At 51.0% G+C, this 26,422-nt stretch overlaps 1 protein-coding gene and 1 long non-coding RNA gene across 5 annotated transcripts in view; one reads left to right on the forward strand and one right to left on the reverse strand.

Moving 5' to 3' along the window:
- The window catches only part of LOC105483076 (endothelin converting enzyme 1), a 132,944-nt gene that overhangs the window by 51,067 nt on the left and 55,455 nt on the right, over nt 1-26,422 (forward strand). For 2 of the 4 annotated variants that reach the window (XR_011625105.1, XM_011743679.2), the window contains exons 1-4: nt 4,931-5,017; nt 5,225-5,311; nt 16,061-16,202; nt 22,427-22,639. Coding sequence is in view for 3 of the 4 variants with exons in the window: in XM_011743679.2 (XP_011741981.1) it covers nt 4,964-5,017; nt 5,225-5,311; nt 16,061-16,202; nt 22,427-22,639 (496 nt within the window). In the remaining variant the exon portion in view is untranslated. Of the gene's footprint in view, nt 1-4,930; nt 5,018-5,224; nt 5,312-16,060; nt 16,203-22,426; nt 22,640-26,422 lie in introns of those variants that run through there. The other 2 variants (XM_011743681.3, XM_011743680.3) reach the window with 1 other exon arrangement.
- LOC139363914 (uncharacterized) lies at nt 50-3,368 on the reverse strand. The gene is made up of 2 exons (XR_011625120.1): nt 1,671-3,368; nt 50-1,480 (listed from the first exon to the last, which is right to left on the reverse strand). It is a non-coding gene; the product is annotated as an uncharacterized lncRNA (long non-coding RNA).

Here is a 26,422-nt window from a genome sequence, read left to right on the forward strand (position 1 = left end):
GATAGCCATATTTTTATATCTTACCCCTTGCCCAAAGTTGTCTTACTTGGGGTTTTGTTTTTTTTTTTTTTTGAGACAGGGTTTCGCTGTGTTTCCCAGGCTGGTCTTGAACTCCTAGCCTCAGGCAATCCTCCCGCCCGCGGTCTCCCAAAGTGCTGGGATTGCAGGCATGAGTCACCATGCCCAGCCAAGCACTTTATCTGTATTACCTCATTTAAGTGTCACCACAGTCCTATGAGGGAGGTACTATTATTATCATCATCATCCTCATTTGACAGATGAGTACTGAGGCACAGAGAGGCTGAGTGACTTGCTAAGGGTCACACAGCTGGGAAGTTCAGATTGGGGATCTGAAATAAGGTTTCGATCCAGAGCTTTTACCCACTACATTATAGCATCTCTCAAATATAAGTGTTTAGCTACCAGATAATATGAGTGTGTTTTAGATGACATGTGAAGATTTCACAGATCCCAGCCAATTACCAGCACCAAAAGTAGTAACTGATGGGGACTTTGGCCACGAAGGGCGGAGTCTCTAAGGAGCTGAGGCTTAGAGACAATGTGAAAACAGCTGTGGAGGGTGTGGCTCAGTCCCAAGCCTCAGAATTTCACTTGTGGGGCTTCCGTTTTCCACCTCACACCCCAAGATGCCTTAACGATCGCCCACCTTTGGCCATCCAAACACAAGAGCCAAATGAGTGACTAATGTCGTCTGGGCAAAGGGGGTCATGCCCAGGTGCCACCAGGCCAGGAGGCTTTTGTTACCAGAAACCTGTGCGTGTTTATATTTCTCGTTTCTGCTCACCCCAGGCCTTTGATTTCCCAGGGTGGAGTTTCCAGAGCTGGGGACCATCGCACCTTCATCTGGCTGTCGTCACTTCCTTTGTGTGGCTGGGGCACTGGGGACTGAGGACGGGGCCGTCCACAGGGAGCTGTGGTTCCACCCCTCCACTCTTGGTTTCTGCCAGGCCCTTCTCATCAACACAGACCCAGGTTCAACCCAGATTTCTCCTCCACGACTGCACAGTGCCAGGAAGGGAACTGAGAAGACCAAAGCAGAGGTTCTTTTCCTTCCGCAACGCTCTCAGGGCCAGGTGTGGCACCCACAACCGCAAATGAGACAATTAGGGAGAATAAGTGGTGGCTGCCCTGCTAGCCCAGAGCCTGTCTGCCCAGGGCACCCAGACTCTGTGAGGTTCCCACCTGAAGAAGCAGTTCCACCTTCCACAAGGAGCACGGGACCAAGAGTCCAGGACCCAGATTCGAGGCCCAGCTCTGCCACTTTCTCGCCGCAGGGCTCAGGTTCTCTGGAGGCAGCATAATGGAGTCAGTGGCTTTGGCAGGGGGAAGATTCACATCCTGGCTCCCTCAGTCTCCAGGAGGTGACTCGGGGCTGAGGAGTAAGTCCTTTTTCCTCCCCAACCCTTGGTCATCTCATTTGTAAAGCAGAGGTGATGATTCCCATCTCAGGGACGAGGCACTGTGGGGTTAGGAGAGAATTTGTCAAGCGGCATGGTCGGTTTTTGGTCTGTCCAGGCCCCTCCCCTGTTCTGTAAGCTGGAAGTGATACCTGTGAGGCTGAGGCCCTAGGTGGGTGTGGGGAGCCATTGAGGTAGTGAATGGAAGGCCCTGGGTGAAGGGCCCCAGGCAGCTATTGAAATATTACTTACCCACTGTGGACTTCCCACCAAGCAGAGCCCACCAAGCCTTTCCCATCTGAGGTGGGTTCAGTTTCACTGAGGCAGGCATCTCAGGAAGGGGCCCTTGGCTTTTGTGTGCTGAAAAATAACCAGTGCTCCATCTCTGCTGATTTCTGCTTGGGAGTTCCGTGAGCTTCCTGCATCATCTGTCCACAGACAGGCTGCTGCAGGGTAGACATCAGAGTCCCTGGGGTGGCTTCCGGCCTCCCTCCCTTGCCTCCCGCCTTCGCTCAAACATCTGTAGAGGTTCCAGCCCCAGCCTAAGCCCTTAAGGAGGCAGGGTCCCACAAGACCGAGCCTCTGCCATCAGGATTCTGTCTAAAATGCTGTGTGCAGTAAAAGGCAGCATGGGGTAGGGTGGCTGTGTGGGGACACAGAGCCAGGGACCAAGTGCTGTGTGGGGTCCCTGGAGGGTAGTCAGGAGAGCTTGCCAGAAGGGGAAATCTCTGAAATGAGACAGGAGGAGGAGGAGCCATCGCTTAACCGCACCTGGGCAAGTTACTTCCCTGAACCTCAGTTTCATTCTCTGTAAAAGGAACCAGTGATACCTGCTTCCCAGGGAAGGGTGAGAAGCTTAAAAGAGATGGTGGGTGTAAAAGAACTGACAAATCCCTTACACCACCCGGGTGAATCCCTTACACCACCCAAGTGCCCAGGGGAGATGTTCGGTCAACTGAACTTCTTTTTCAAGTCTTTTCCTCTGGCGATCGACACCTGGTATGTAGTATAACCAAGTGTCCTATTCTAGAAAAAGCAACCCAGCAGTAAGTGAAGCAGCCTCAGAGTCCCCCCTCTCTCTGGGATGGGTAATGGAAACTCTTGCACCCAGTGGGAGTGAGGCAGAAGTCTCCAGAATTCAGACTCTTCCCATGCACCCTGCCTCCCCAGGGCCTGTGACCTTTGGATGTGTTCCCTATTTCTGTAGGGTATTATGAAGTTAGATGCAGGAGAATTCTTGAGAACTTAAAGGCACTTCCCCTCTACTTGTGCCCCCTTTGATTTTAAGAACTGTTTGTTGAGCACCTACTCTGTGCTGGGGGACGGAAAGTCTGTTTTGGACAGGCCAAACAAGGTCCCAGCCCCAGTAAAGCTGTGGATTCCGGGGAGGGGCAGAGAGAGTGATGATAAAGACATGAAAACAAAACAAAACAGCCTGCAACAAGTACTATAAAGGAAAACGAACAGGATGCTGTAATGGAGAATTTGGGGGACTGCTTAGGGTTCCTGGGACATTTGAGGAGGTACTAGGCTGAGATGTGAAGTTGGAGCTGACCATGGGAGGAGTAGAGAGGAGGAAAAAATGTTCCAGACAGAGACAACAGCAGCTACAAAGGTCTTAGGGGAAGGGGAAAACTAGAAACTGAGGAACTGCATGAGGAGGTGGGGGGGTGGGTAGCACAAGATGAGGGCCCAGAGTGGGCAGGGGCCATGGGGCGCAGTGAAGGGTTTGGATTTGATTCCAGGGAGAGTGGAGGGGTTTTAAGCAAGGGAGTGGTAATATCAGAATTTTATTTTTATTTTATTTATTTACTCAGACAAGATCTTGTTGTGTCGTCCAGGCTGGAGTGCAGTGATGCAATCACAGCTCACTATAGCTGCCACCTCCTGGCTTCAAGTGATTCTCCCACCTCAGCCTCCCAAGTAGCTGGGACTACAGGCACGTACCACAATGCCTGTGAAAAAAAAAAAAAAAAAAAAAAAAAAAAAAAAAAAAAAAGGGGGTCTGTGTTGCCCAGGCTGACCTAGAATTAGACTCAAGTGATCCTCCTGCCTCAGCCTCCCAAAGTGCTGGGATTACAGATGTGAGCCACTGCACCCAGCTAGATTTCTGTGGGGTTTTTTTGTTTGTTGGTTTGAGATCGAGTCTCACTCTGTCACCCAGGCTGGAGTACGCTGGCACAATCTCAGCTCACTGCAACCTCTACCTCCTAGGTTCAAGCAATTCTCCTGCCTCAGCCTCCTGAGTAGCTGGGATTACAGGCGCATGCCACCAGGCCCAGCTGATTTTTTGTATTTTTAGTAGAGACAGAGTTTCACCATGTTGGCCAGGCTGGTCTGAACTCCTGACTTCAAGTGATGCACCTACCCTGGCCTCCCAAAGTGTTGGGATTATATGCGTGAGCGAGCCACGGCGCCTGGCTTCAGCCAGATTTCATTTTAAAGGCTCACCCTGGCTGCCGAGGGGGCTGTCAGAGAGCAGGAGTGGAAGCCAGGAGACCATTAGGAGCCACTGCCCTCACTGTCCCTGTGATGTCAGGCCCCTCACCCCTCTAAACCTGTTTATTCACACATATGTGTGACTGTGAGAATCACATTTGTAATGAACAGAAATGTACTTTGCAAAGTTGAAAAGTACTCATTAATGCAGGGATTCCCATCTTGCTAGAAGTGGAGAGTCCTTTGGAAATCTGCTGGGTTAGGCCTCTCTGGGGTTCTTGGTTGGGACAGTGCTGGGGCTGAGTCCCTAACTGAACACCTCATATCTCAGAGAGCCCACTTTCCCTGCTTAGGGTTATAGGAGAGGGCTCAGGGGCTGGGGGGAGGGGGCACCTGGCTGAGGCTCAGACTCTTGATGGGGAAGATGGGAAAGAAGGGTCCCCTTCCTGGCTTCTGACGTCCCTGGAGCAGTGGTTCTCTTGTGTTGCAGGGAGGGCGATACCTTTGAGCACGGGGGTGACCACCGGACCACCCTGCAGCCATCCAAATGCACACACACAGCTCTTTCATCCCGTGTCAGGGAGTTCAGAGAAATTTTCTGAAACTCATTCACAAACTGGCTTAAAGGCCTCTGAGCTAGAAAGGGGAACTGAAAGGGGACACCTACCTTTTTACTCCACCTTTTTTGTCTGGTCTTTCTAGCATTAACCCCCTAGACACACCTAAGTGCTGATGCTGAGGGGAACCTGTCTTGATTGCTCTGGGCCAAATCGAGGGCACCTTCCTGAGACTTTTGTTATCTGCCACTGGGGACCCCATTGTTGAAGGGGGACTTAAGATTATCTCGAAGGAGAGCTCACTGTGAGGGCCTTTCCTGCCTGCTAGGGGCTTCAGTTTGGGGGCCTCCTCTCCCGACCTCCGGGGAAGGGAGGGGTCCCCATCTCCCCCGGGCCTCTCGGGTCTTGGGGTCTCCCCGGGAGGCCGGCGGTTGGGAACCGGGCGCCGACGCACTGATCAGGCCCCGCCCGCGAAGGTGGTGCAACTCCTGGTCCGGCCCATCCCATCCCGGCCACCCGGGCAGCAGGACCAGGCGTCTGGGGCGCAGCATGCGGGGCTTGTGGCCGCCGCCCCCGGTGTCCGCCCTGCTGTCGGCGCTGGGGGTGAGGCGGGTGCGGCCCGGAGGGCGGGGGCGGGAGGCGGGCGGGACCCCTCCCCGCGCGGGCCGCTCCGTGGGCCGGTCTCGGTCTCGGGTGTCCTAGCTGGGGCGGGGCGCGGCGGCGGCGGCGCGGGGGTCGGGGCCGCTTCCCCATTCGGGCGCGAGAGCCATGGAGGCACTGAGGGAGTCCGTGCTGCATTTGGCCTTGCAGATGTCGACCTACAAGCGGGCCACGTTGGACGAGGAGGACCTGGTGGACTCACTCTCCGAGGGCGACGCGTATCCCAACGGCCTGCAGGTAGGCGCCCTCCGCTCCCAACCGGTGCCCCGGCGCCCGGGGTCCGGGGTCCCGGGTCCGGGCATGCGCGCTGCTGCTGCCGCGCCCCCAGTCCCTACCTACCCCGCCTCTTCCCCTCCCCCGTCCCGCCATCCGGGAGGGGCCGCGCCTCCCCGCAGCTGGAGCTCCGCGCCGAGAAGCCTACCAGAACCCACCAGTTTCCCCTCACCTGCCCCTGCCATCCCCAGATCCTCCCGGCCACCTGCTTCTGGGGCCACAGCCCAGGTGGCAGAGTTCAAAGCACCCCGGAGACCCAAACTGGCCCAGTTCCCTTTCCACAGAAGGCGCAGTTTGTGAATGTCCCGGGACTTGCCCAGGCTCATTACCGGCAGTCTACAGCTTTTCTGTTTTAGCGTGGAAAGCCCTGCATCCCTGGAACCCACTCCCCCAGTTGTGGGCAAACTGGGAAAGTTGGTCACCTTATCCAGGAGGCAGTACCACCCTCTTCCTCTTTCCCTCCCAATACCTGAGTTTCCTGGGGCCAGGAACCTGTCCTCTGCCCCCTCTCCCTGCCACTTTTCATCCTACTGAGGAAGTCCAATTCCTCTCCTCCCCAGGGTCTGCACCTGTGGGCATCTCATCTGCCCACTCCAGGGGAGGGCCCCACCCCCGTCCCTGCCTTGTGACAGGACACTGAGCAAGGTTGCTTTCTGCCCTCCCCTCCCTGGGGGGCTGCACTGGGACAGCTGTGGCCAAGACCTCAGTGCTGGAGGGGTTTGGAGCCAGCCAGGTGCATGGGAAGGTGTTGGAAACCATGCAGGCACCCTAGGAGACCCAGTGATCTGGCTCTTCAGAAACCAGTGTAGAAAGAGGAGTTGGGGCACCCCAATTCCCTGAGGACTTCTGCCAGGTAGACCAAGGGAGGTATTTGGGAGAATCTTGGGGGCGCTTGGTGAACTGGCACACAACTCTTCCCAAAGGCGAGCTTAGGATGAGTGGACACTTAGGTTGCCAGGCCCTCTCCACTCAGACACGCCTCTTAGAAGTGAATAATCCTCCCAGTGCAGGGAGACACCATTGATGGAGTTCCTCCTCCAGGAGTCAGGCCCAGGGGACCCAAACTCACGGTTCCAAGTGCTCTACCCACTGGGATGTGGTACCCATGCTTAACCTTCAGGAACACCCCTGAGAGCTGTAGGGATTACTGTCCCCACTTACAGATGTGGAAACTGAGGCTCTGAGAGGGGCAACCACTGGCCTTCGGTCACAGAGCTAAAAATCCGGGAGTGACACATCAAACCCCGTCTGTCTCAAACCCCTTCCCAGTGGACTCTTCATAAAAGGCTGAAGCCAGCAGGAAATTAGATTTCTGGGGCAGGTGCTTTTCCCTTCACAAATCAAAACAGAATCTAATCAGCAGTGTTTTTCAGTCTCATCTTCCACAGAAGGGTCTAAATATATCAACACGAAAGCATTTCAGAATTCAGCAAAGTAATATGCCGTGTTGCTGTTATGCTCACAGCAGCCTGTTTGGGGTATAGCCTTTTTAAGATGAAATAGCACATTTGTCTGGGGAGGGCCCCCGGCCAAGCAGGGGGAGCCCCGTCTCTGAAGCCAGTGACCCAGGTTTGAATTCGTACTCCACTCATGACCTTGGGCAAGTGGCTTAATCTCTTTCAGTGGTGATGCCTCACTGTGAAATGGATGTTAGGGAAAGTGGATGTCATGCATATTATACAGGGCCTGCTAGGATTATTGTTTTATGCCCACGTTATTGATGATAAAGGTGAGGTAGAGAGAGAGGTTAGAGACGTTCCTGGGGTCGCATCGCTGTTGTCTGTGGTTGGAGTTAGTGTCGGTGTCCCTAAATGGATACATTTTCCACTTTCCTTGTAGGAAAAGGCAAAGAGGTTACCCAAGGATTTGGGACATTTTTGTGGGTACCCAGCTTGGCTTGCGTAGTGCCGCCACAACTTCCCCAAAGTGAACATAAATTAGCTAGTGCTTGCTTTTCTGAGTCAAGAACCCATTCATCTCCATTTATGAGGCAGAGTATTCTATTAATTTAATGTTTTCCATCGTTTTTTTTTTTTTTTTCCCCGCAGTGTAAAAGCTTTATATGCTCACTGGGGGGAGAAAAAAAGATAGTCAAGTATAAAAAGGAATTAAAAACGGAGCAGTAATCCTGCCTCCTGGAGATAACGGTTTCTAGTTTTTCACACTTGTATGTATATATTTTTAAACATAGTTGAACTCACTCTAAATATACAGTGTTATATCCCTCATTTTTCATTCAGTCCCACTTCATAAGCATCTTCTACATTGTCAGAAACTCCCGAAACATGCTGCCATTAAAAATCGTAACACCTCATGGTACCAACATATAAAACTATACTTATTCACTCCACTGTAGTTGGACCCTTAGGCTCCATTGCTGTCACTCTATGGGTGACCCAGTTTTTAGCTTTTCAGATTATTTCCTTTGGCCCGGTTGCTAGCAACACAACTTCTTCCTCAACTTTATTTATATTTATTTGTTTATTTTGAGACAGAATCTCTCTCTGTTGTAGAGGCTGGAGTGCAGTGGCGCGATCTCAGCTCACTGCAACCTCTGCCTCCCAGGTTCAAGCGATTCTCCTGCCTCAGCCTCTGGAGTAGCTGGGATTACAGGCGCACGCCACCATGCTCGGCTAATATTTGTATTTTCAGTAGAGATGAGGCTTTGCCATGTTGGCCAGGCTGGTCTCGAACTCCTGCCCTCAGGTGATCTGCCTGCCTCGGCCTTCCAAAGTGCTGGGATTATAGGCATGAACCACCACGTCTAGCCTGTGCTCTCAATTTTAGACTTTTAAAAATAGATCCTTCACCCCAAATCCTTCTCTTGATGGACAGCTAAAAAATAAGCTATTTGATTTTTCAAGATTTTGAAGTCCGTTAGTCTTAGGAAGTCCCAGGTGATCAACACCAATAACTAATAAATGGAAACTTCCGTTTTTCAGCCAAACTTGCCACATTCGTTACTTTATTACTTGCCACATTTATTTATTATTATTGGACCTGCTGGCCAGTGTTGAATTTAACCAGAGCAAAATTCTACCTGTACCTCACATGAAAGCATTTTTCTTTTTCTTTCTTTTTTTTTTTTTTTGAGACAGGGTCTCACTCTGCTGCCCAGGCTAGAGTGCAGTGGCGCAATCTGGGCTCACTGCAGCCTTGACCTGTGATTCTCTCACCTCAGCCTCCCAAATAGCTGGAACTACAGGCACATGCTGCCATGCCTGGCTGATTTTTGTATTTTTAGTAGAGATGGTGTTTTGCCATGTTGCCCAGGCTGGTCTCGAACTCCTAGCCTCAAGTGATCCTCCTGCCTCAGCCTCCCAAAGGACTGGGATTACAGCCACCGTGTCTAACCTTTTCTTTTTCTTTATCCCATATTTTAGGCACAAATTACTTGCAGTCTACTAAAGTGAGTCACTGTGGACCAAGCACAGAATTCAGAGGCAGTTAGCTCTAACTTAGAGCCCAGCTCTGGCTCTTCTGGGCTGTGAGACCTGAAAGCAACCCACTTCCTCAGCTTCCTTTGTAAAATGGGGTTAATATTATTACCCACCTCTTGGAGCTGTTGTAAAGGCTCAAATGGGACAGTATGAGGGAAAGCATTTTGGATAATGCTTAGAAAAAGGATTTGGTTATTATGAGGATTATTATAGAAACTCACTGTGGGTGACATGATATAATAATACACATCTAAATATGTTAGCTTTCTCTCTGAAGCCTCTGCTCTGCCAAAGCCAGCTGCCTGATCTTCCCACACCTGAACATACACCATTTTGGTGGCAGAAAGGGAAATAGCTGAAGTTACACCTGCAGCCTGAACTGAGGAGCAGATGGCCATGTCTACCAAAACCTTTGAAATTCATTCAATTACTTCTAACGGTCTTTTTTTGTTGTTAAGAAAAAAGGAAAGGTGAGATCTTAAATTCTTAGTTATGGTTTTCTCATTTTTTTCCCACCTTGCACAGGGCTCCCCTCCCCTCCCCTTTGCCTTCTTTCTCCTTCTTTCTTCTTCTTCCCTCTTCTTTCTTTCTTTTTTTTTTTTTTTTTGAGACAGAATCTTGCATTGTTGCCCAGACCTGAGTGCAGTGGTGCAATCTCAGCTCACTGCAACCTCCACCTCCTGGGTTCAAGCAATTCTCCCACCTCAGCCTCCCTAGTAGCTGGGATTACAGGTGCACACCACCATGCCTGGCTAATTTTTGTGTTTTTAGTAGAGACAGAGTTTTACCATGTTGGCCAGCCTGGCCTCAAACTCCCAACCTCAGGTGATCCACCTGCCTTGGCCTCCCAAAATGCTGGGATTATAGGCATGAGCCACTTTTCCTGGCCCCCAGCCCCTAATTTTTATATGTATTTTGTAGAGCCAGTTTCTTACTTTGTTTGCTCTCTCGTCCGGGCTTGAGTGCATGGCTTACTGCAGGCTTGAATTCCAGGGCTCAAGCGATCCTCTCACCTTGGCCTCCCAAAGTGCTGGGATTACAGATGTGAGCCATCATGCTTGGCCAAAGCTGTCTTTCGAGGGTGATTTCAGGGACAGGCCCACTCAATGTTTTAAAAAGACATGTCTGTTTACCTGGAGTTGTCAACTCTGTTTGCCTATTAAAGCCTTGAGGTTCTAGAGTCTGAGAAGTCATACCTGGAACCTCATCCACCCTCCTCATTTTAGAGATGGGAGACTGAGGCCCAGAGACTGCCCAGCAACACGCAGTGGGATATTTGACTTCTCAGGGTTACCGTCTTTCTCCCATGCTGTGGGGAGCTGGGTGTTCCTTCTGGGAGGCAAGGAAAGCTAGAAAGTACTTGATGAGCCTTTGATTCTTGCTAAGATGTGAGGAGTGCCCTCCCCTACCTGCAGCAGGTCGTACTTTAAGCCGTTACCAGTCATTTAAAGTCAGGCATCTGGGTGGGGTGGCAGACAGGGCTCAGGCGGAGACAAGAGGACACAGGACATGAGTTTTGCTCTGGACTGACCCCAGTGTCTCAGCCAGAAGGCCACCTCATGGAAACTTTACTGGAAGAAACTTCCCCAAACTGACTTTGCGGCGCTTCCGGAGGCAGGGTTCCTCGCGGGCTGGGCTGTCACAGTCGACTTGCTCTCAAAGGCTTATTTACTCCAGGGAGCCGAGCCTGGTGCCCCTGCCAGCGCTCCCGGGTGGCTGGGCTTCTGGGCTGCAGACGGGTGGGATCCCTGCTAGACCCTTGGCCAAACCACTCCCATTGCTGCTTCCTGCAGCCCAGGTTGCTGGGTTCTGCCTTCCCTCCTGACCTGACTCTGAAAACCTGGCTTCGCCTGGCTCCCCACCCTCTCTGCTCCTGGCTTGTCTCCTGGGCCCCAGGCAGTGGGCCCCGTCCTCACCTGCAGAACGTGTTCTTGCTGTAAGCCTAGGTGAGCCAAGCACTCACTTCTGTAACCAAATATGTGTCCCGGATTAGGGCTTTGTTCCCTTGGCTGTGGAAACCCTGGGAACTCCTGGCTGGATAGCGCTGCTCTATTTCCCTTACTCTATCTCTCTCACTCTCTCTGTTTCTCTGGCTCTCTCATTTCTTTGTCTTGTTCTCCACCTCTCTGTTTTGAGGGCACCACCTCCCTCTCATTCTCTTTCTGTTTCCCACGACAATAAATAGGAAATTAAGCCCACCAGTAAGCTGAGCATCTACAGCATTTCTGCATCTTCCAGGCGTCAGCGCTGCCTCTCAGCGGATGGCCACTTCACAGTACCCTCTCCTGAGAGGGACCCGGCTGCCCGCCACCCATCCTCCTATCCTCCAAGCTGCTCAGGCCAGTTCTACCATGATTGACAGGACCTCATTTCCAAAAGAAAACTGAGAAACCACTCACATCTCCCCACTCTGTGACCTCACCTCACGGATCCCCTCCACAGTCCCATGAAGGAGGCTGGGCAGGTGTAACAGGGATGCAAAGAAAAGAGACTCAGCCGAGTCCAGCAGCCATTGGAAGCAGATTGATGCCCTGACTCACGGCCCAGCCCTTTCCATTGCACCCAGGAATTGGCCAACCTGCCCTGAAGAGGCCTCCTGATCCTGGTCCAGTACCTCTAGGTGACTTCTCCCGCCCCAGGAAGAGGCATCTGGATTCCTTCTGCCTTCAGAGACAAGGTTCATCCAGAAACCATGAGGCCCATAGCCTATAGCACAAGTCAAGCAAAGAACAAGACAAAGGTTAAAAACCCCATTTTCAAAGTCTGCTTACTATTCTTGCCTGAAACTATGAATTTTTAATTCAATTCTGGCTTAATTTTAATTTAATTTTGCAGTGAACACCATTTGTTTTGATTTAGCACTTTTCATCAAACAGTGAAGGCCAGCTCCACCTCCTGCCCCTACAGGAGGGTAGCACGTCCTGGTAGGCCTGTAGCTGCCAGTCCTGGAGACGTGAGTTGCCTCCCTGTTCTCTCTCCTCTCTCTTTGCCTTCATGCCCCAACTTCCTGTGTTTCTTCTGGCGCTAACACTAATACCTATTCTTAGAAATGTTGTGAAGATAGGCCCGGTGCAGTGGCTCATGCCTGTAATCCCAGCACTTTGGGAAACTGAGGTGGGCAGATCACCTGAGGTCAGGAGTTTGAGACCAGCCTGGCCAACATGGTGAAACTGTCTCTACTAAAAAGACAAAAATTAGCTGGGCGTGGTGGCGCACATCTGTAATCCCAGCTACTTGGGAGGCTGAGGCAGGAGAATTGTTTGAACCCGGGAGACAGAGGTTTCAATGAACAGAGACCTCCCCACTGCACTCCAGCCTGGGTGACACAGTGAGACTCTGTCTCAAAAAAAAAAAAAATCTAAAAAAGGAATGTTATGGGCCAAGCCTCCCAAAATGCTGGGATTACAAGCTCACGCCTGTAATCCCAGCATTTTGGGAGGCTGAGGCGGGCAAATCACGAGGTCAGGAGATTGATTGAGACCATCCTGGCTAACACGGTGAAAACCCATTTCCACTAAAAATACAAAAAATTAGCCAGGCATGGTGGCACGTCCCTGTAGTCCCAGCTACTCGGGAGGCTGAGGCAGGAGAATCTCTTGAACCCGGGAGGCCAAGGTTGTGGTGAGCCGAGATGGCGCCACTATACTCCAGCCTGGGTGACAGAGCAAGACTCTGTCTCAAAAAAAAAAAAAAAAAAAGAATGTTATGAAGATAGAATTGCACCATCAAAATCGAATTAATATGATCCCAGGCATTTAGCCCTCAAGTGTTTATTTGCTGCCATTATTCTTTTTTTCCTTTCCTCTCCCTCTTTCTTTCATCTTCCCCATTCTATTGCTTGCTTCTCTCCCTTCTCTCCACAGATGACTTTGCTCCTTGCTCCTAGCTATCTCCTGTCCAGATAAGGTGAGGTTTCCCTGCGTCCCAAGCCTAGTGGCTGTGTCCTTTGGCTCCCTGGAGCCAGCACCAGGCATAGTGCTGGCTTTTCTTTTCTTTCTGTTTTTTTTGTTTTCAAGACAGGGTCTCGCTCTGTCATGCAGGTTGGAGTGCAGTGGCGTGATCTCTGCTCACTGCACCTTCCAGGTCCCAGTTTCAAGCAATTCTCCCACCTCAGCCTTCCCAGTAGCTGGGATTACAGGCGTGTGCCACCATGCCCAGCTAATTTTAATATTTTTAGTAGAGACGCGGTTTCACCATGTTGGCCAGGGTGATCTCAAACTCCCAACCTCAGGTGATCCACCCACCTCACCCTCCCAAGGTGCTGGGATTACAGTCGTGAGCCACTGCGCCTGGCCTCTTTTTTTTTTTTTCTTTTTTGAGATAGGGTCTTGCTCTGTTGCCCGGGCTGGAGTGCAGAGGCACAATCATGGCTCACTGCAGCCTCGACTTTCCAGGCTCAAGCAATCCTCCTGCCTCAGCTTCCCAAGTAGCTGGGACTACAGGTGTGTGCCACCATGCCTACTAATTTAATTTAATTGTTTTTATTTCTTAGAGATGGGGTCTGACTGTGTTGTCCAGGCTGGTCTTGAACTCCTGGGCTTAAGCCATCCTCCTGCCTCAGCCTCCCAAAGTGTTGGGATTATAGGCATGAACCACTAAGCCTGGCTGATGGGTACCTCTTAAACCAAGGTCTCATCCAGGCGTGGTGGCTCACACCTGTAATCCCACCACTTTGGGAGGCTGAGGCAGGCGGATCACAAGGTCAGAAGTTCGAGATCAGCCTGACCAACATGGTGAAATCCCATCTCTATTAAAAATACAAAAATTAGCCAGGCATGGTAGCACACGCCTGTAATCTTAGCTACTCAGGAGGCTGAGGCAGGAGAATCGTTTGAAGCAGAGGTTGCAGTGAGCCGAGATTGTGCCATTGCACTCCAGCCTGGTTGACAGACGGAGATTCCGTCTCAAAAAACAAAACAAAACAAAACAAAAACAGTCTCATGGCCTCCTTGTGCCCTGTGAGCTGAGCCGTGATAATGGGGGCATGAGAGGCCTAAAGGAGGAAGGATGAAACAAACTCAGGGGCAACAGGACACATACGTCAGTGTCCCTAGACAAGGCAGTGCATGCTTCAAGTCCTTGGGGCCCTTCTGAATACCAGTGACCAAGGTAAAGTGTGTGTGATAACTGATTACTCTGAAAAAGCACTTGATAAACTTCTGAGTACAGTGTACATGTTAGCATCACACCAGGCTGTCTGTCTCTGCGCCAGGCCCTTACAGCCTGAACTTTTCATTCATGAACGTAGCATGGTCTGAAACTTCCGTTGCTCACTGTTTTAGAAGGGATTCTTGAAGGATTTGAGCAGGCGGCGTCCCTCCCACTAACTGACCCAGCTGCTTCAGTGTCTCAGCCTCCTGGGCCTGCACAGAAGTATCTCTAAGCCCCAAGATCCTTTGCTCAGTTTTGTTTTGTTTTGTTTCCGAGATGGAGTCTGGCTCTGTCGCCCAGGCTGGAGTGCAGTGGCACAATATCAGCTCACTACAACCTCCGCCTCCCGGGTTCAAGCGATTCTCCTGCCTCAGCCTCCCGAGTAGCTGGGACTACAGGCGCCCGCCACCACACCCAGCTAATTTTTGTGTTTTTTAGTAGAGATGGGGTTTCACTATGTTGGCCAGGCTGGTCTTGAACTCCTGACCTCAGGTGATCCTCCCACCTCAGCCTCCCAAAGTGTTGGGACTATAGGTGTGAGCCCCCATGCCTGGCCCCTTTTCTCAGTTTTGGAACCCAATTTTTTTTTCCACAGAAAGTGCTTGTGTTCCTCCGTCTCTGGTGCAGCAAATCCCAGTCGTTTCCTGCCCAATAAATACCTAACCATGGCCACGTGGCTTCTCAGTACCCTTCCCTCAAGTGACCCACTTCAGATCCCCGAGTGCCAGGGTGGGACTCCCTCAGGACTCTGACCGGGCACCAGGGGCACCCCTCAGGCTATTGGTGGGGCACTTGCAGGTCAGAGTCTCAGTCTCCTCATCTTCCCTGACAGCTCTCCCTCTTCCTGGAAAGCCTTGCTCCCTCCATCCTGCCCTTCCCAAAGGGCAAGTCTAATCATGTCATTCCAGTCCTCAAGAGGAAGTCCAGGCTCTTAACTTGGCTTTCTGTGCCCCTTAGCATCTAGGCCCTCCTCTCCTCTCCACTTCCATTCCCTCTTATCTGGCCAGTTCCTACTTATTCTCACCGACCCAGGCCAGACATCTCCCCTTCCAGGAAGCCCTCCCTGATTGAACACCTGCCAGCCCCAGTCTGTTTCTTTATCTGCCTCCCTGCTGGGCTGTGTATTTCCAACATGGCCCTGAGTTGGTGCTCAGCTGTTAGCACATGACACAGTGTCACTGAACACATGTCACCCCACCTTCAGGAGACCCTTCCTGTCCTGTGGCCATGGGTTTTGCAGGAAGCACCTCTTGGAACAGAGGGGAGCCCCAAGCTGCCTTGGGTGTGAGAGGTCTGGGCTGACAGCTCCCATCGCTGCTGGCTGGTGTGTCCCTCCTCGGGCAGGGAGGGCCCTGCCACACCCTGCACTTCCTCTCATTGTGCCTCCCTTCCTGTTTAGCTAGACTGTTAGGCTGGAGGGATTTTTCCTCCCTTTCAGGACCTGAATGGAGCTATTTCTCCTTGCATCTCTGCCAACATCTCCCAGGACCCACCTCTGATCCACTGGTGGGCTCAGGCATCAACAGCTTTGGGTTCCAATCCCAGCTGTCCCCATTCAGCTGGGTGGTGAGAAGCCAGGGTCTGACCTCTGTGGACCTCGGTTTCCTTGTAAAAAGAAAAGTAACAAGGTGGCTCATGTGTTTTTGCGTGGGATTATGAGGGTTTAATGAGCTAAGGAGGTCTGTGCTTCTGAAGTGTGAGCCGTGACCGTGTCACCCTTGTCCCTGACCCGCTGATGTGGGGGTTCTGCGGAGAGCCCAGCTGGGTACTCACTGGATGCCTGCAAGTCCAAACATCCTGTTCTTTTTGAACTCCTTACTGGAGAAACAGGGAAAAGCTGTAGTTTTTTCCTTCCACTCATATCAAGTGACACAAAAAAACAAGCCTGTCGGGGCCGAGCTGCTTGACTCTCTGATGTTTGGGAGCAGATCTGAGCAGCTGAGCAGGGTGGCTGTTCCTTTCTTGGATTAGGGTTGAATCTGTGGGAACCAGACCACCCCTGAGACAGGAGGCAGCCCTGATGCCTCCCCAGGGCCTGGGCCTGCAGCAGAGCCCCTTCCTCCGAGGGAAGCGGGACCTGGGGCTCACGTCTTCCCCGCCCCTCCTGCCTCCTTCCCTACAGGTGAACTTCCACAGCCCCCGGAGTGGCCAGAGGTGCTGGGCTGCGCGGACCCAGGTGGAGAAGCGGCTGGTGGTACTGGTGGCACTTCTGGCGGCAGGACTGGTGGCCTGCTTGGCAGCGCTGGGCATCCAGTACCAGACAAGTAGGTGCCTCCGTGTTGCATGGTGGGCTCGACTCACTCCTGTCCCTGGCTCTGTCAGCTTGGGGAAGGGGGGCTTCCCGGCTTAAGCCGGGGCAGGCCTCTAAGGCCAACGAGGGAGCCAGGCCCAGGGGGATCTGGGTGCTGAGATGGACCAAGACCTGGGAAGTGGGCAGCGTGGGTGGTATAGAGATCTCGCACTTGAGTCCACATCCTGTCCCAGCAACTTACTGGCTGTGTGACCTTGGACAAACCTCTTACTCTCTCAGCCTGTGTCTTCTCTAATTTAAATGGGAAAACAGTGCCCAGTTGGGGGATGGCTCTGCGGACTAGAGATAACATATGTCACATAGCTGGTGCCTCGTGTTGTTGCTAGGATGTGGGGTAATTACACACATAGGCTGACATTGTCTGCTATCTCTAGTTCCAATAAAATAACAATAATGCCCTCTGTTTACTAAATTCTTTCCTCCGACTAAATACCCCAAATACCCCACTCGCTTCAGATGCAATCTCATTTCCTCCTCAGGGCAGCCCTGTGAGGTGTGGTTACTTTTGGCCCCTTTTCCATATTAGGAAACTGAGGCACTCAGATGGAGTGACTTGCCCAAGGTTACGTGGCTAATGGGGGATCGAGTGGGGCCCTTGAATGCGGAGGTTGGAATTCACCCACAGGCTACTGGGCTCAAGCCCAGGCTCCACCTCCCTTTGTAATCCAAGTATGCTCCAGAGCACATTAGCACCCCCAGGAGAGCTACCCTTCCGGGATCCAGCTGCCTGTCGTGTTCCTTGGTCGGTGCTTTTGTCTGTCCCATTTTGAATGGTGATACAATTGGGCCCCTCTGATCCTGCTGTAGGGGTCTGAGACTGGTTCTCTGTTTCCGACTGAGTGGATCTAGCCAGGTGCCTCACACAGAGTTAATGCTCAGTAAACACTTACGAAGTGGGAAAGGGTGGATCCAAGTTAGAAATAAGGATGGGGAATTAGCCAATGCCAGGACCTCTCAGTCCCCTGTTGCCCCAACATTTATTCTTCTGATGGCAGATGGATCACCTGGTTGAGCAGCCTCTGGGGGCTCTGCACAGCATCCCACCCACTGACTCAGTCTCTCACCCCATGAGAGAAACTATGAGCTTTCTCGGGATCTGGGAACGTCCACTCCAGGCTGTGTGGAGCCTTCCGTCTGTGAAGTTGCTGGCCTGCGAGGGTGGCCACGCTGCACCGGGGTGGGGAGGGGACTCGGGGCCTAGAAAAGAGCAGGGACTTCATCTGAGCGTTCTTCCATCCCTCCTGGGTTAGGCACAAAGGTATCCATTCACTCCACAAACATAGGTTGTACTTAAGAAATAATTGCTTGATTAGTTAACTGACTGTCTAATGGTTTATGGTGTTTTACGAAATGTGCCTGGCTCAGCAGGTGCTTAATGCATGTGTGACTAACTAATGACTAGCTTTCAGGCCTTTAGCCCGATGTGTTTAGCATAGTGCCTATGCCACAGGTGTGCAGACAGTAAAATGAATAAATTAATGTTTGAATGAACAAAAGGGTAAGAAGGAAGATCAAGCTGAGAACAGCCTTTCTCTGCTGAGTGTGTGTATATTGTGTGATTCTGTCCTGGTGCATGTTTGTGTGTGTGCGTGTCTCCTCTACTCACAGGACACAAGCTCGTCATCGTCTCCTGCCACTGCCATGTCGTTTCATCCTGAATCCACTCTAGTTCAGAACCCCCTGCTGGTCAGTGTGGCCCCTGGCCAGCGCGTCTGCACAGCTCTTGGCTTGGAGCAGCGGGAGCTGGCCAGACTCCGGCAGCCAGTGTTGCCCTGAGACTGCCCCTCGGAGCTCCCAAGATATGTCTTTGCCAGAAACCAGGAGGGAGTCCCCACGGCCCAGCTCCTGATGATCAGACCCAAAACATTTCTGTTGTTACTGCCCAGTGGGGTCCCTTGGGAGGAATCCTGCTTCTGCCTCTGTTGTGTCCCTCTCTGGATCTCAGAAGGGTTTTCTCCAGCCTGGACCTGGGAGAGGAACATTCTTCCCCTGGAATGGAGCTGGGCAGAGGATCAGGTGACCCTTGAGCCACCTGGGAAAGCAGTGGCCACCGCAGATGTTAACAGTAACCTCATTACCCAGGTGCTGGTGCTGGCCACATCTGAGCAAACACCAAGCCAGTCAAAGCAAATCTGTCCAGGCACAGTGGCTCTCACGCCTGTAATCCCAGCACTTTGGGAGGCCAAGGTGGACGGATCACCTGAGGTCAAGATGTTCGCCAAGCATGACCAACATGGTGAAATCCCGCCTCTACTAAAAAATAGAAAAATTAACCAGGCATGTCGGCGCACACCTGTAGTCCAGCTGCTCTGGTGGCTGTCGTTGGTGCACGCCTGTAGTCCCAGCTACTCGAGAGGCTGAGGCAGGAGAATCGCTTGAACCTGGGAGGCGGAGGTTGCAGTGAGCCAGGATGGCACCACTGCACTCCAGCCTGGGCGACAGAGCAAGAGTCTGTCTCAAAAAAAAAAAAAAAAAAAAAAAAAAAAAAGCAAATCTTCTGATGATTCTGAAGGCCAGCCTCTGGGAATGTCTGAGCACATATTTACATTTTTTACTTACCTTCCTGCTATGCTTCCTTTCCAGAAACATTGGTGCTTTGCAAACAGAGGCAACAAAACAAACAATACATTCTCCAAGAACATATATATATATATATTATTTTTTTGTTTGTTTTGTTTTTGTTTTTGTTTTTTTTTAGACGGAGTGAGCCACCGCGCCCGGCTCCAAGAACATATTTTTAAGAAAGCATTCTACACAGTTTTGAGGCCAGGCTCTGTCCAGATGAATGTCTGTAAATTAAATCTAAGATCTGTTTCTGCCTTCTCAATTGATCATGCGTGTCCCAAAGGAAAGACGTTTGCTGCCTCTGCAGGTGGTGAACAAGTGCTGAATAAGGCCTTTCATTCATTTGGTTATTCATTCAAAAACACATATTGAGGCCAGGCACAGTGGCTCACTCCTATAATCCTAGCCCTTTGGGAGGCCGAGGCGGGTGGATCAACTGACGTCAAGAGTTCAAGACCAGCCTGGCCAACGTGGTGAAACCTTGTGTCTACTAAAAATACAAAAAATTAGCCAGGCGTGGTGGTGGACGCTTGTAATCCCAGCTACTCAGGAGGCTGAGGCAAGAGAATTGCTTGAGCCCAGGAGGCAGAGGTTGCAGTGAGTCAAGATTGTGCCACTGCATTCCAGCCTGGGCGACAGATCAAAAACTCTGTCTCAAAAGAAAAAAAAAAAAAGCACGTATTAAACGGCTGCTAGTTGCCAAATACAATGCTAGGCAATGGAAATATAAAAACACGTAGGATACTGGCCTGCCGTGAAGTTCACATTCTAGTAGGACAGGTGGACAAGGAGATGGCCATGACATAGCACAGTAGCACAGCAGGCACCCAGGCCGCTGAGGGACCCAGAGAGAGAAGGGGGTCAAGTCATCAAAATGCATGAAGCACCTCCTGGGCCAGGAATATTTCATGAACTTTCTGCAAACCATTGAATAGTTGAATAATCAAGCCATTCCTCCTTAAGCACCTCCTTGGTCCCTAGCCCAGTGTCTAACAAAATAGACACTTAGTGAAGAACTCAAACCTCTTTTAAGACTGCTTTTTTTTTGAGACAGAGTCTCTTGTCACCCAGGCTGGAGTGCAGTGGCACAGTCTCGACTCACTGCAACCTCCGCCTCCCGGGTTCAAAAGATTCTCCTGCCTCAGCCTCCCAAGTAGCTGGGATTACAGGTGCCCACCATCATGCCTGACTAATTTTTGTATTTTTAGTGGTGATGGGGTTTCACCACGTTGGCCAGGCTGGTCTCGAACTCCTGACCTCAGGTAATCCGCCCGCCTCAGCCTCCCAAAGTGCTGGGATTACAGGCATGAGCCACGGAGCCCAGTCTCTGAGACTGACTTCTGGGACTAGTTTCTTGTTTTGTTTTTAAACCCAAGTCCCCATATGATAACAGCAAAAACCTTAATCAGTTAATTAATCGGTCTCTCTCTCTCACGCACGCAGACACATTCACACAGATGCTGATGCATCTTCCCGCATTAGGCTCACTCTCAGCCGTCTCCTGGGCATCTCCACCAGCCAAGATATTGTAAAATTTTCCTTCCTGTGGTTTGATGTATGAAAACAATAGGTATTCTTTTCCTTCTCTAAGTGTGGAGTTATATCGTAATACTCAGCAGGCTCTTTCAACCTACATAGAAATTCTCTCCCTGCCCCATAAAGATTTTGGTGCTTCCCTGGAGTTTGAAGTGGAGCATTCAACTGTGATTAAGATGATTTGATTTAAAGATACTTAAAATGGCACTATCACCCCCACCATTTCCTTTCTCTGTTTTCGTGCGTAATGGCTCCATAATTTTTTTATGACACACCTCTCAACTGTGAACAATAATTTTTAATTGTTGTGTGATTATCTCAAAGTCAAATCACCCTGATTTTCCTGCTGTTGTGTGGCTGCTCTGAGCCCTTTGTCAGCCACCCATCTGAAGGACTTTGTGTTTGTCATCAGATGTTGATAAGCCCACAAGTGAACCTCTGCCCACTGGCCTTATGTTCCTGAGTGAGTTGAACACTGCCCCTACTAGCCCGTGCGTTCTTTGCTGCTCTCTAAAGACTGGCCTGAAACTTCAGACCCTGAGACTTGAGGAAGCTGAAACCCCGTGCCCAGCCATGGCCATCATCACTGTGAAATCTGTGAAATTGGTCCTACATTTCTTCCTAACTTTTAGATAGAGAAACTGAGGCATGGAGAGATGAGGTCACTTGCCCAAAGCCTCACTGGCAAAAGTAGAAAGCTGGATTTGAACCCAGGTCTGGTGGCCTCCAAAGCCCACCCTGCCTTACTGCCTCCCTGTGTGGTGGGGAAACAGATCTCAGCAGTCAGGCTGCACTAGCCCCTGGTGTGACTGGCAAAGAGGTGGGGAAGGAAAGCAGAAAAACACAGCCTTGGCATGGCTGGACTGAGACAGGCCTGGGCCCAGCTCTCAGCTCTCCTCCCTCCCGCATAGCTGGGCAACCTTGTTCCATTCACTTCCTCAGTTTCCTCATCTTTAACCAGGGAGACGATGCCTGCAGCTGATGGCTTGTAATGAGTTAAATGAGATCCTGAGTGTGTGCAAAGTGCCCAGTGCATGGCCACATTCAGTAAAGTCCCTTTGGTCATCAGCACAGCCTGGGTGGATGGATGATGGGACTGGGCCTGTGATTCTCGGTCCTGCACAGTCAGCTTTGTGTTGCTGCCTCAGGCCAGGCCTCTGCGCAGGCCACCCAGGCTTTGGGTCCTTTGGGAGAGCTCAGCAGCCGCCAACATTGAGGTTGGGCTCTGGCCCTTTCCTCTTGCCTCTGGCAAACCAGTCTCTCAGGGTTGTTTAGCCTTTGGGTTTTTGAGGATTCCTTGAAGTCACGCACTTTCCTACTTGTATGCACTCTCCTGCTTGTACGCAGGAGTGATTTTTCCTGTTTCCTCCTTCTATTCCTAATAGGCTTTCCTCCTGCCTATGTCCTGTCATCCATACTGTCTACATCACCCTTTTGGCACATAGTAAATGTTCAGTTTATTTTTGCAGAAAGGAGGACAGACGTTTCTCCTACTGTTCCCTTTTGATTTATGTGTATATCCCCAACTGAATTGTTAGCTCTTGGATTAAAGGACTCTGCCTTTTTATGCCCAGTACCCCAGTACCCTACACACACACACACGGGCATGGGCGCACACTTTCATGCAGGAGAACGCACACACGCACACACATGCACTCTAGACACAGCAAAGAACCTGGAAGATAGTCATTAGCTTGCTGAATAAATGAATGCATGCATGAATGAATAAATTTGTTGAGCATCAAGGAATAATAAAGAGTCAATGAATATTTATGGAGGAAAAGGTTGATTAAGAGAAACACCTGGGTTCTGGGTACCTTTTAGCCGTAAGAAGGATTTTAGACAGCTGAATAGAAGTCTTGTGTTATAAGCCAGCAAATTTTAAATGGGCGGAAATCATTTCTCTGTAGGGCTCAAGTGACCGTTACAGTTCCAAATCTGTGTGGTCAGGGCTGGGGTGGGACATGTGACCACTGGGCCCCAAGCCGCCTTCTCTGCCCTCCCTGCTTCTTCTCTGCCCTCCCTGCTTCTTCTCTGCTTGCCCTTCACTGGCCTCTTGTCCTTGACCCCTTGCAGGATCTCCTTCTGTGTGCCTGAGCGAAGCTTGTGTCTCAGTGACCAGCTCCATCTTGAGCTCCATGGACCCCACAGTGGACCCCTGCCATGACTTCTTCAGCTATGCCTGTGGGGGCTGGATCAAAGCCAACCCGGTCCCTGATGGCCACTCACGCTGGGGGACCTTCAGCAACCTCTGGGAACACAACCAGGCGATCATCAAGCACCTCCTCGGTAAGCATCTAGCATGGAGACCAATGAATGGGCCACAGCAGGGAGCTGTCAGCTGGTCCAGCCGGCTTCCCAACCACACCTGCTTAAAGGAGGAGCTTGGCAGAATGGGCCGTGTGTGGTGGCTCACACCTATAATCCCAGCACTTCGAGAGGCCGAGGTGGGTGGATCACTTGAGACCTGGAGTTCCAGACCAGCCTGGCCAACATGGCAAAACCCTGTCTCTACTAAAAATACAAAAATTAGCTAGGTATGGTGGCGTGCGCCTGTAGTACTTGGGAGGCTGAGGCAGAAGAATTGCTTGAAACTGGGAGGCAGAGGTTGCAGTGAGCCGAGACCACGCCACTGCACTCCAGCCTGGGCAACAGAGTGAGATTCTGTCTAAAAAATAAGAAAAGAGGCGCCTGGCAGAATGGAAGACCATAGACTTGGGAGTAGGTGAATCTGGGTTAGAATATCTGCTCTCATTCATTGTATGATCCTAAGTCATGTATCTCTGAACCTCAGTTTCTTCATCTGTAAAATGAGACTAATAAGATCCAAGCTACAGAGTTTTGAGAACTAGAGCTCTCATGTGTGAAGCATTAGCATGGTGTATGTGGCACGTAGGGTGTACACAAGAACTGGTGGCTGTGTTCGTTACTTTTGTGGCTTCAAGCTTGTCATAGCTTTTGACTAGTATTGACTGCGAGTTTTGAAAGTTGTGAGCAAAAGGGATCGGGACTGAACACACTAGATCAGATTCTAAGGTTGTGATCCAATGAAAGTTCTAACAACAGCTCATCAGAGAGTTAGTTATTCAGTGTAGGCGGGAATCATCCTTAGCCTCATGGTGATCGGGCTTGCATGGTAAGCCATCTGGTCAGAGTTCTCTTTGCACTTCACTAGGCCTTGGGCACCTCTAGTTCACCCCGAGTTGATGGTTTTATCCTCAGATTAGAGCTCCACGTTGCCTTGTTTGCAGCCGTATCCTTAGTTAATGTTTGTTGAATTCCCGGCTGCCCACTGGGCTCCTCCTCTGGTGTGAAATCACGACAGCCGTGCTGTATCACAAAGCTGCTCACCTGAACCCCTCCACAGCTGAGACCATGGCTGTCTCCCTCTTCTGCTGTCCCCTGCTCCGTCCTGGGACCCTAAATGCTGGGAGAGGCTGGATTCTGAAAAGCCAGTCAATTTAGCCATCAACAAGAGAACCTGGATCACACAAATACTTACTGTTTTAAAAATCTTTAAGCTATTCAAAGGTAGATAGGTGCAATAGAAGATACCCAAAAGGGGACAGATCTTCTTAAAGGGACAGAAATCTTAAGAGACAGGAAATAATTCTAAATGGACATTTATCAATTTAAGGTAACTGAGTCTTTTAGATTACAGGGAAAGCAGGCAAACCGGGTGAAGGAGACCTTTTCTTTCTTTCCTGCCCTAGCCCCACAGGGCAGAGCTGCAGTAGGTAAAACACACGCACCCTTTCTCCTGGCCTCCCGCAGCTCCCCAGGCAGCAGCAGCAGCAGCCACCTCCCGCCTAACTCCCCGAGGATGAGCAGGGTGGTGCGTATGGATCTGGGGTTGAAGCTCAGTGTGTCTGAAGCAGCAAAGCGCCAGCCTGAGATGTCCCCCTGCCTGCTTTATGCCACCAAAGTGCCTTCGAAAGGGGATGTAACTTTTCATTTTAGAACCAGATGTTTAAAAGGCAAATATGTCTGTCATTGCAAGACTGGAACTCAAGGACGTCCCTTGTCCAGTGCCTAACATCACAGCAGGGGGCTTGGCAGGGCCCCTAGTCCAGGTAGTATAACAAGGTGGGTCAGTTCCTCTGCTTCAGAGTCACCAGGACCTGGGTTCAAATCCGGACTCTGCCACTTACTATGAGGTCTTGGGTCAATTACATCACCTCCCTGGCTTGTTTTCTCATTAGTACAGTGGGAACCATGCCTCCTCTGAATTTTGAAAATTAAATGGGAAATACATTTAAATGTATTTAAACCATGCCGAGGCCTGGCATGTCGTGGTGGCTGCTGTTTGTATTGATGTAACTGTTATTATTCATCCTTGACCTTTGCACAGCATTTGACTGGTTACAGAGAGATGCCATCCCATTTGATCTTGCAGAGTGGAATCTGGGAAGGTGGTGTTCACTCCATTGGTAGATGAGGAAAGCGAGATCTGGAGAGGTCCTCATGATAGGCTAGTGAGTGGCAGAGCTGAGACCTGTCTGATGCCTTGTGTGCCCTTTCCCCTGTCCCACACCACCTCCTTCAGGTACAAGGGACAGACATAGCTCCCTTTCCGCAGTGCCTGCAAGAACCTGCAGGGAGCGCAGAGCCTGAGGGCCTGAAGGAAGGAGAGACACGGATGTCCGCCGTGTGCTGTGCACTGTTCCAGGCTCTTTACAGCCACTGCCTCCTTAATCCTCACAACCCCAGACTTCAGAATTGTTGTTCCCATTTTGTAGATGCAGAAACTGAGGCTCCCAGAAGTTAAGTGACTTTGTCAAGGACATACCACCAGTCCAAAATGGTGAGAGGCTCATTCTCTGGGGAGCATTTAGCATTTAGAGGGGATGGGGCAGGACAGCGGTCAGGCCCTCTAGCTTCCCAGTGAGGCCCAGAACGGGCTCTTGTGCATCTTAGGGGTTCTGATCTGACTGGTTCTGGGGCTGGTTCTCACTGGGAGAACCTTAGGTCTGGGCCAAGATTGAGTCCATCCCCACCATTCCTGAGGATTAAGCCGTGGGTGGGGAGCTGCATCAAATGGGCCATGGAACAACCCAGAATCATGCGTTCAACCCTGACCCCGAGTCCAGGGTCCAGTGATACCAGGAGGCCAGACCGCAGAGTTTTGAAGTCAAGCAGCCCTGGTGTGCTAGCTGCTTATCACCCGTGTGGCCTTGGACAAGTGGCCTGGCTTCCCTCCCACTTGGTTTGATTATCTGTGCGATCGGGATAATGTTGCCTCCTCACACGTGCATTTACTGTGAGTGTTGACTTGCCTGGGATGATTCAAAGTGCTGAGCACCGGAATACACTGGAATACTAGCCTGGCACCTAGTAGGTGCTCAGCAAAGCACAGCTGCCCTCCTTGGTGGTGTTAGATGAGTTCCAACCAAGGCTTCTTACAAACAAGCTGTATGACTGCAGAGAGGTCACCCAGATTTTTAGGTCCTCGGCTCATCACCTATAAAGTGGGAACTAACTGAAACTCAGATCATTAGTAGGGATGCTCTAAGGGTTAATGGGATGGGCAAAGAACAGAGTCATTATAACTTATTTATTAGAGAAGCACTGGTGTGTAGACCCAGTTATCAGGAAGGAGGTGCAGGAAGCTGTGTTATCAGGAAGCTGTGACACACTGAGTATCTCACTTGTATTGTTTCATTGAACTCTCATAGTAAACTCATGGAGTAGGCTATATTTGCCCATTTTACAGATGAGACTCATGAATATGAAGGAAATGTATTTCCTAGGAAATGGTGAGGCTGGGATTAGACCCAGACTTGTGGGGCCTCAAAGCTTGTATTCTTTCTGTACTCACTCCACTGTCAGATTCAGCGGGGAGAGGCCCTGGGTCGGCACTGCTGGCGGGGAGAGCAGCCAAGAAGTGTGGTTTGCCTGCCTCCTTTCCCCAGAGGCTGCTTCACTGAGCTCTCAGCCCAGGCCAGCCAAGCCCCAGCCCAGGTCCAATGAACACAGGAGCTGGGGTCACCCCCATGTCATATTGACTAGGGGCTTCCCCAGAAGGCATATCCTGGGGTCCCCTCCCCAAAGGCTCACTCCTCGGAACTAGTC

The sequence above is a fragment of the Macaca nemestrina genome, chromosome 1 (assembly GCF_043159975.1).
Source record: "Macaca nemestrina isolate mMacNem1 chromosome 1, mMacNem.hap1, whole genome shotgun sequence".
NCBI classification, from domain to species: Eukaryota; Metazoa; Chordata; class Mammalia; order Primates; family Cercopithecidae; genus Macaca; species Macaca nemestrina.